This window comes from Mirounga leonina, unplaced genomic scaffold, assembly GCF_011800145.1.
Source record: "Mirounga leonina isolate KUSES-001 unplaced genomic scaffold, KU_Mleo_1.0 Mir_101529, whole genome shotgun sequence".
Lineage (NCBI taxonomy): Eukaryota > Metazoa > Chordata > Mammalia > Carnivora > Phocidae > Mirounga > Mirounga leonina.
In genome coordinates, this window is record NW_023270143.1 from 341,035 (window position 1) to 350,864 (window position 9,830).

At 46.7% G+C, this 9,830-nt stretch overlaps 1 protein-coding gene and 1 pseudogene across 1 annotated transcript; both read right to left on the reverse strand.

Moving 5' to 3' along the window:
- Positions 1 to 2,520: 2,520 nt before the first annotated feature.
- Positions 2,521 to 4,461, reverse strand: LOC118026925 (mitochondrial dynamics protein MID51-like). Its single transcript, XM_035030027.1, is given in 2 exon segments — positions 2,521 to 2,613; positions 3,457 to 4,461. Coding segments are annotated over 2 exon segments (1,023 nt in total). The 5' UTR covers positions 4,387 to 4,461.
- Positions 4,462 to 6,323: 1,862 nt separating this feature from the next.
- On the reverse strand, positions 6,324 to 9,555 carry LOC118026978 (annotated as a pseudogene).
- Between the last annotated feature and the right edge of the window lie 275 nt (positions 9,556 to 9,830).

A 9,830-nucleotide genomic window follows, 5' to 3' on the forward strand; every position in this document is an offset into this window, starting at 1 on the left:
TTTCTCTTTATGAAGGCAAACCCAGACTCATGTATGCCTCCTGGACATCTCTGCTTAAAGTGGCCATGAACACGGGATAGTGAATACTGCAAGAGCACACTGAAAAAATTAACTGAGTGTATTTGGGAAGATACAGTGCAAGTATAAACATGAAGCAACACCTGATGAACTTTTTGCAAAACAGCAAAACTTCAAAGACATTTTAAAACAGTATTATTAGGAGCACCTGGGTGGCTCAGTCGGTTAAGCGTCTGCCTTTGGCTCAGGTCATGATCCCAGGATCCTGGGATGGAGCCCCGCGTCGGGATCCCTACTCAGTGGGGAGCCTGCTTCTCCCTTTCCCTCTGTCCCTCTCCCCTGCTCGTGCTCTCTCTCTCTCTCTCTCCCAAATAAATAAGATCTTTTATAATTAAAAAAATAAAAATAAAACAATATTGCTATCTCAAAGAACTGTTTGGAACCAAACGTGTTATTGATAATATAGTCTGTAAGTTTGCAAATTCAGAGGCCAGGCATTTGGATAAGAATCCAAAGTCAGTTAATAGTTCAGAGGAAAGAAAGACTTTTGTGAATTCTGAACCTCCTAACCCTTTAGAAAAAGCAAGTGAAAATTAACTTGTCCTGGGATCATAATGAGTTTGTTTCTGAAAGGCCATAATCAAAAGAAGAGGTTTCCTCCTTCCACAAGGGCTTGGGAAATGTAGACAAGGGCTTTGTCTTTCCACAGAAAAGAGAGAAGCAACAGTGAGAAAAAGGTATACAGGTGTAGTCTGGTCATCTTGGGAAAGCTGTCTCATCAGATGTCATCTCCTTCAGTTCCAGGAAATCTTTACTTTCAGGTCACCAGATGGTGTGCAGGTCAAGGTTTGGTGCTTTGTTCAGATGCATCACATGAATCTAAGTGTCTATTCCCTGGAGTTTGGCAGCATAAGGGTTGGTTTGAAGTTCCTGATAAGGGCCTTTTCAGCGAGGTTGAAGAGTCTTCCTGGAGGTGCCTTTCCAACATATGAAATCTCCAGGTTGCAAGGTGTGATGCTTAAGGTTATCATTTCCCAAGAGTGCACTGTGAAAAAATTGCTCTAGCAAAGCACAGTTTTTTTTAAAAAAAGATTTTATTTATTTATTTGACAGAGAGAGACACGGCGAAAAAGGGAACACAAGCAGGGGGAGTGGGAGAGGGAGAAGCAGGCTTCCCGCGGAGCAGGGAGCCCGACGCGGGGCTCGATCCCAGGACCCCGGGAACATGACCTGAGCCGAAGGCAGAAGCTTAACGACTGAGCCACCCAGGTGCCCCAAAGCACAGTTATTTTTAATAGAAGCAATTAGGCCTTCACAAAATGACAGTACCAATGACAGTGCTTTTGGCCAAAGTATTTGGAGGGTTGCTACAACTCATGCCAATTGAGTCTTCTTTTTTTTTTTAAAGATTTTATTTATTTATTTGAGAGAGAGAATGAGAGACAGAGAGCATGAGAGGGAAGAGGATCAGAGGGAGAAGCAGACCCCCCGCCGAGCAGGGAGCCCGATGCGGGACTCGATCCCGGGACTCCAGGATCATGACCTGAGCTGAAGGCAGTCGCTTAACCAACTGAGCCACCCAGGTGCCCCGCCAATTGAGTCTTAATAGTGACACTAGTTCATGTGACTAACTGAAGACTAGGGATGATAATGCACAGTGAAAGCAAACAGCGCACACTTGAAGCACCTGACCAGTAAAATGGGTTCCCTGATCACTCTGAAGTTAGAGAGGGGTTCCTCAGGTAGGGATAATCTTTTCTCACAGAAGCAGCAGTGGCCTGTCCACAAGAGAAAGCTTTACTCCAGTGAGAAAACATGCAAACCCTGACTAAAACATATTGATATCCATGAGATGGGGAAGCGGTATGAAATCCATTTGTATGAACAACTTTCCCTGATTTTTTTTTTTTTTTTTTGCACTGACGTAGTAGTGTAGGAGACCCTCCTCCCCACCCTCAGGCTACTTTTGACGTTGCAATACGCAGCGGGGTTTTAGCAGCTGGAAACCAGAAGGAGCATAGGAAGCCCCTGCCTCCCTCTCCTATGTGTCTTTTTTTTTTTTTAAGATTTTATTTATTTATTTGAGAGAGAGAGCACATGAGAGGGGGGAGGGTCAGAGGGAGAAGCAGACTCCCTGCCGAGCAGGGAGCCCGATGTGGGACTCGATCCCGGGACTCCGGGATCATGACCTGAGCCGAAGGCAGGCGCTTAACCAACTGAGCCACCCAGGCGCCCTCCCTCTCCTATGTGTCTTACCCCTGCGTGCTCTTCCTGGATAGCACCAGTCTCCCCAGCTGCGAGGTGAGACAGGACGGAAAAGAGGTTGGCGCCCCGGCTGCTTGCCCTCTGGCCTCTGGCGGGGCTTGGAGAGTTCAGCAAATGCCCCCTCACGTTCCTATGGCAGACACCGGGGAATGAAGGGCTGGCTGTGGGCCTGTTCCTACGCTCAGGCAACGTCCTGGAAAGCAGGGCCTCGTGGGGAAGAAACGTGGTTGCCAAGCCTCAACCAGTGACCGGATTTTTCAGCCGGTGTTTGCCACTTCTCAACCTCCCTTCAAACTCTACCACAAAGGCTGTGTCCTTGAAGGCCTCGTCCTAGTTGGCAATAAGGCAAGGAAGGGGTTGAACAAGAGCACTCGCACAGGTGCTGTCCCGACAGCCCCTTCCCTCCCCTGCAGCAGCGCTGATGGCTCAGCCATGGGGCACACACACCCTTCCCTAGGCCCTCTTCACCACCACCAGCTCCCCCACTGCAGTCTCAGTGGGGACCACCAAAGAACACAATCTCCAAGCAACTTGGCATCCAGTTTATACTGAGCCTTACCCCTGTATGGGTCAATAACAGTGTTCCCATGAGACCTTCTTAGCACTTAGGAATATGAGCTGGTCAGGAGGCAGGGGAAAATGGGCTTCTTCTCCAGGAACCTGGTCAAAAGTTAGCTTTACCCCTGGAAACTCTAAATACTGTCTGAGCACTCACTCTGCTCGGCTCGGAAACGTGCAATCAGAACTCTTTAACGAAAAGGCAACATCTTGACTAGGCAGATACACTCCAGGGGAAAGAGCAAAACAGAAGGCGTGAACAAGGGGAAAAGACAGAGAAGACACTGAAAAGAAACAGGCCAAAGGGCAGGGCAGACAGGAACAGAAAACCTGGACCACAATGCAAAACACCAGCTCAGGCCAGTGCTCCACCTTCTCTATTCATTCCAGAAATATTAGCCTGGAGCAACGGGGAGGGGAGGAGTAGGAGCACAGTGTTTGGTGACAAAAATTGAAGGTTGGGTGAGAAAATAGGAGACAGGAGATGGCATTCTGATGAGCATGAAGTGACCGGGGCAATGACCAGCAAAATAGGAGGCACCTAGGGACCCTGTGAGGCACCAACTATGCAACCACGTGTTTCTAACGGAGAAGCCAGGGTCTGACCACCTTCACCTGCCCTGTCTGCAGCAGCACCTCTGGCTCAGACAGTGAGCAATAGAGAGTACATCCCACTTCATCTATACCTTCAGGAGTGAGTTCTGCAAATAAGTTCACCTTGGGGTTTAGGGCACTGGGCAGGACTCTGGCCTCCAAGTAGCTGATGAGTCCCCTCAGGGCCTATAAGAATCGGTCTGCCAGCATATCTGGACAGTCAGCCTCCTCCTGGGCCAAGGGGAAGGTGATGTTGGTGAGCTGGCTGGCAGTGAGGTGGCCCAGAGCCCGAGTGGACTTGCATATGGCCTTGAGGATCTTGAGGCACAGAGACTGGCAGCCTAAATCGTCCTGGTCCAAAGCCCGTAGGTGTGCCGTCTCTGCAGGACCCTGGCTCAGCCGCCAGAGGTTGCCATACTGTGCTCGCTGGTGTGGTCTGGCTACCAAGACAGTGTCGCCAAGAGTCCCTGATGGCAGGAAGTCAACGACAAGATCCCTGTCACGCTCATACTGCACTTCCAAAGTCAGGGCTTCTGGGGGTGGTGCTGGTCGGATCACATTAAGAAGTTTCTCCTCCAGGGACACGCAGAGTCGTGACTTCTTCAAGTCTACCTGGCCCTTCCTGGCCAATGGCTTGGGCTGGGGCGGGAAGAATGTATCCGTGTCAAAGGCTGAGGAGTCTGTGGGAAGGGTCTGCAGGGACCGGCTCAGGCCTGTCTTCGTGTCCTTATTCAGCAATGGGGGGCCGAGGGGGGAGAGGGGAAGCCCATCCAGTTCCGTTCTTCCCAGCTCCTTCCCCACCTCCAATGGCTTAGGCGGGTGGGGCTTAGGGGTACCGATTGCCCTATTGTACATCTGCTTAACTGCCAACATGGCCGCTCCACCCACCCCTAGCACCAGCCGGTCACTTGGAGAGCACAAAATCAACGGCTGTGCCAATGCCATTGTCATCCTTCTTGCCTTTGTGCTCACTAGAGCCTGCTCTCGCTCACGGGAGATGGAGGCAAGACAGAAGTCTCCATCAGTGTAGCGAAGCTCTAGACCCTGGCGCAGCAGGGCCCAGTAAAGACTGAGCACCACCTCTCAGCTCCGCTGGGGTATGGGGGACAGGCAGGGGCTGGGCGTCAAGCCACGGACTGCGTGCGCGCGCGTGCGCGCACGCACGCGCACTACCACTCCTCGAGATTCGCCTTTCGCCCGCTACTTCTCCCGGGGTCACCCAGCAACATGGCCCCTTCACTTCCGGGATACGGCGTTGCGCATGGAGTTGAGGGGAGGGACTCAACTTTCCCTGAATTATACTTTGGATAGGTGGGACAGATGATAGAGGCACTTTTTGCAGACTTATTAAACTTTTCCCACCAACACTAGTTCATGAATGCCATCGTTTCCTCAAAAGACCAATGGTTTGATGCATATACAGTGGAAATTTTAGAATTTCTGGTAGGGCTGGATTGTTGTTTGGCACAGACCAGAGTTCTCTCTTTTTTTATCAAGCCAACAATTACTAGATTTCCAATGTTGTTTTTTCCTCTCTGGGGCAAATTCTTGGGTGTCTTTTAGTCAATTTTTCCAAAATCATATGGCAGAATATCCCCTTAGACCAGAGGTTTGGCTACTGGTTTCCTTGAGAGTAGCAATTTTGGAGGAGATGTCAGTGAGGTGGTTTACTTTGGCTTCCAGAAAGTCAAGTCTGGAATGCCCAGGAACCTTAACGACAGCTAGAGCCGCCTGCAAAAGTATGGCAATCTAATAAATCTGGGGCATAGAAGCCATTTTAAAGTTCATCCCCATTGGAGGTAAGGCAGTCTCATTGTTTCCATAACATTCCAAAGTCACGAGCTGCCCCCAAAGCATACCAACTATCAGTATAAATGTTTGCAGTTTTATCTTTGGCTAAGGTACAAACTCTTGTGAGGGTATAATTCAGCCTATTAGGCTGAAGTAACCAAAATGTAAAGGTGCTATTTCAATGACTTTGAAAAGGAAATATGCAGTAGCATACCTAGCACAATATTTACCATTTTTATCCTTTAAGTAAGAAGCATCAGTAAACCACGAAAAATCTGCATTGGTCACGAGTTTCCTGTAGTGTCATGGAGAGTCAAAAGGTAATCTGTCAATGTCAAGCAGTTATGAGGGGTTTCACCTAGGTCCAGTTGTAGCCCTTATTCTGAGATCGGATGCCCTAAGTATCTAACCTGAGCTTGAACGAACTAATTTTTCTTTGGAGACTTTATGTCCCTTTAAGACCAAAAGTTGTTGTTTTTTTTTTTTTTACCTTGGAATTTTAATTATGTACATAAATAGCAACATGAGAAGGAGGGATTCTAAGGCTGGACATTATCTCTAGGTGAAAGGATTTTCGAATAGTCCACTTGTAGTATGGCATCACCCAAGATAACAAAGAAGCCTAGTATAGTTTTTCCTGAAGAAGAAAGCCAATTTACTACATTCAGTACTGACTTCTCTGCCATTTTTCTGTAGAAATATTGGTTTACTGCATGGAGTTTCCAATATTTACCTGTAACTGATTAAAATGGGCACAGCAGGGATGCCTGGGTGACTCAGTTGGTTAGGCGTCCGACTCTTTTTCTTTTTTTTAAGATTTTTATTTATTTATCAGAGAGAGAGAGCACAAGCAGGGGATGCGGCAGGCAGAGGGAGAAGCAGGCTTCCCACTGAGCAAGGAGCCTGATAGGGGACTCGATCCCAGGACCCCGGGATCATGACCTGAGCCAAAGGCAGACACTTAACCAACTGAGCCACCCAGGTGTCCCATGGGCATCCGACTCTTGATCTCAGCTCAGGTCTTGATCTCAGGGTCATGAGTTCAAGCCCCGCATTAGGCTCCATGAAAAAAAATGAGCAGAGCATGGAGCATTCTATTAATTTCCAGGTGAATTCTTCACACTTCCTGGCTTTTGAAAGTTCTTCTTCCACAAATCTATGACTTTGTATCCTTGTAAACCCCAGTCATATAATTTCTCCCTACTGACCTGGACAAATACGATGGGTTGTTGTGCATAATAAACAGAGGCAGCTACTCCCATGAACCCAGGGGGATACACCAGCTTCCTTATTCTTGAACCTCTAGCCAAAAGAAGTCCAACAATGCCAGCAAAACCAATAACACCAAGTCTTGGGAAAAAATCCAGGAGGTACATTTTGGAGATATTCATAGCTAACTCCTATTGAACCAAGCTCAGCATCTTGGGCTTAGTTTGTGAGTGCATTTCTTGACACCAACTTGTATATGGCTCACAGTAATGTTGGAGGTGTGAGATGCTTTCATCAAGTTGGGTCCTTGGCTCCCCCACGTATTTAGATTGACCCTCGGGAACGGACTAGAATGAAAGCTCATTAACCCTCACGGAAGTTGTGTGAGGTGAGTCCTTTTTAGATGATGCATAGACTCAAGGTGAGCAGACTCAGAATGGCTGGCCCCACAGACCTGAATTGCCTTAAACATGTTGCTGGCAGAGGTGGCTCTGGCGGGGTCCAAGGCCAAAAGTGTTAACAGGTGGATGCTGTCCCCTGTGAAGAGGTTTGAGTAAGGGAGCAGAGAGGCAAATCATCTATGTATTATAACAAGGTAGAGCCTGCAGAAAACTTTATATTGGGGCACCTGGGTGGCTCAGATGGTTGAGCGTCTGCCTTCGGCTCGGGTCGTGATCCCAGGGTCCCGGGATCAAGCCCCACGTCTGGCTCCTGACTCGGCGAGGAGCCTGCTTCTCCCTCGCCCTCTGCCTCTCCCCTGCTCATGCTCTCTCTCTCTCTCTCTGTATCTCTCTGTTTCAAATGAATAGATAGAATATTAAAAAAAAAAAAAAAAGAAAACCTTATATCATCCAAATGAGCTTTTAAAGTTTGTGAAAAGTAAGGACTCTCTGTAAAACCCTGGGACAGATGTACACCTATCAAGGTGTATTGCCATTCCTCCCGAGTGAAGGCAAAAAGATATTGGCTATCCTTATCATTTGGAATACTAAAAATGCAATGATAGATCAGTTACAGTGAAAAATTTGCTTTCAGTGGGAATGGATGTTAACAGCACATGGGGGTTAGGAAAAACAGGGTGCTGAGGGATGACAGTATTATTTATTGTTCAGAGGTTCTGAACAAACCTCCATCCTTGGCCATTGGGTTTTCTCACAGGTAAAATAGGATTGTTACAGGAACTAGTGCAGGGGATAATGAGGCCCTGAGCCTTGTAATCTTCTATTATGGGCTTGATGCCCTGAAGGGCTTCTTTATTTATAGGGCATTAATTATGGAAAGAGGTTTTGAGGGATCTATTTGAATCTTGATGGGAGGTGCAGTGTGGATTCCGCCAACATCAGTTGAGACTTTTGCCCATAAAGAGGATAATAGCTGATCCAATAGGAACAAATGATCAGTGTCCCTGGGCTCACCCTATAGTGGCATCAGAGACAGAACAAATAAAAGATGTCAAACAATCATTTAATCCCCCAAATTGACTATTTTGATTACTATTGTCAAATTCTAGAATTATTTCCCCCCAACTGGGAGAAATTCTGGCATGATACTTTTCTAAGAAATATCAGCCCAATAAATGAATAGGGGCAGAGTAACGAAGGAGAAAAAGGATCAGAGCTCTCAAAGGACCTAGACAAAAGGGATTAGGTTCAGAGACAGGAACTTGTTGAAGTTTATCAGAGATCTCCACTATTTGAGCTGTTTTAGGACTCCAAGGCAGGGGCTGCTTTTATAGCAGTGGGATTAAGCACCGAGGCTATAGCTCTGGTGTCAATAAGGACAAAGATTCAGTCCCAATCTGGAGAATGGTTTCTCTAGGCCAATTAAGAGGGAAGATTGAGATGAGCCTTGTAGTTCCTCAGAGCCCCGGTCACTGGGAATTAAGAAGACATTGGAAAGACTGACAGAAGGTGGAGGACAGAAGGTGCCTGGAGCACTTAAAGTTGTAACAATCTTTCTTTTTTTAAAAAAAAGATTTTATTTATCTGACAGAGAGGGAACACAAGCAGGGGGAGTGGGAGAGGGAGAAGCAGGCTTCCCGCTGAGCAGGGAGCCTGATGCCGGGCTTGATGCCAGGACCCTGGGATCATGACCTGAGCCAAAGGCAGACGCTTAACGACTGAGCCACCCAGGCGCCTGTAACAATCTTTCTTTTTAATAAGAACATTATCTTGAATGTCTGGCTCTTTGCAATAATAACAGAAACTTGAAAGTTTTTGGTTTTGTTTAAGGGCCTTCATTTGCCAGAGTTGAAAATTGAGAATCGTAGCAGTCTTTCTTTTAGGTGACTCACCTAGGATGCAAGCAAGCTGGTTTGCCATATTAACTAAATCTGGAGTAGGCAGTTTCCCATTCTGTCCTGTTCCTTTTAACTAAAAGAGAAAGAGCCCAGTTCAGCCTGTTAATAAACGTAGAGTTAAATGCCATCCAGTGGATTCAACATATAAAGGAAGACCAGAATATTCTTAAAAAAAAAAAAAGATTTGGGGGCACCTGAGTGGCTCAGTCATTAAGCATCTGCCTTGGGCTCAGGTCATGGTCCCAGGGTCCTAGGATTGAGCCCCGCATCGGGCTCCCTGCTCCGTGGGAAGCCTGCTTCTTCCTCTCCCAGTCCCCCTGCTTGTGTTCCCTCTCTCGCTGTGTCCCTCTCTGTCAAATAAATAAATAAAATCTTCAAAAAAAAATAAATAAAATAAATTTAAAAAAAAGATTTTATTTATTTGAGAGAGAGTGGGAGAAGGGGCAGAGGGAGAAGCAGACTCCCTGCAGAGCAGGGAGCTGGACTCAGGACTCGATCCCAGGCCCCTGAGATTATGATCTGAGCCAAAGGCAGACATTTAACTAACAAGCCTCCCAGGTGCCCAGACCGGAATATTCTTAAAAGACAATTTGGAATTCATTGTAATAGTCATGAACAGTTTCAAGCTTTTGTATGTAAGGCTGAATTTTGTTCCAATCAGTATACTTGGGAAAAGTTACTGTAACTGCTCGGTGGAGATTTCCAGCAAGTGTTCTAGCATCTTGACAAAAGTTAGTGGTTTGTTTCTCCAAATCCCCTTCGGGATGACCCACTGTGGCTAGTTTCATCCAATGTTTGGCTTGGTCCTCACCAACAAACATGTCGACTATTGATAGAAACCTGACAAACCAGGCTGATAAGTTTGAATAGCTATGTTAAATTCTTTGGCAAACTTATGGGCGTCCTCAGTCACTTTAGGAAATTCTTTATGGCTCACAATTTGTACCTAATCCAGGCAACATGATTTGAGGTTTATTTAGATCCTCAGAAGACTTAACTTTGAAAAGGTAGGTTTCAATAGGTTCAAGAGAGGAGCAAGAGGGGAAAGATTCAGAGGAAAAGGAAAGTTCAGCAGATAGAATAGAGGAAAATGGAG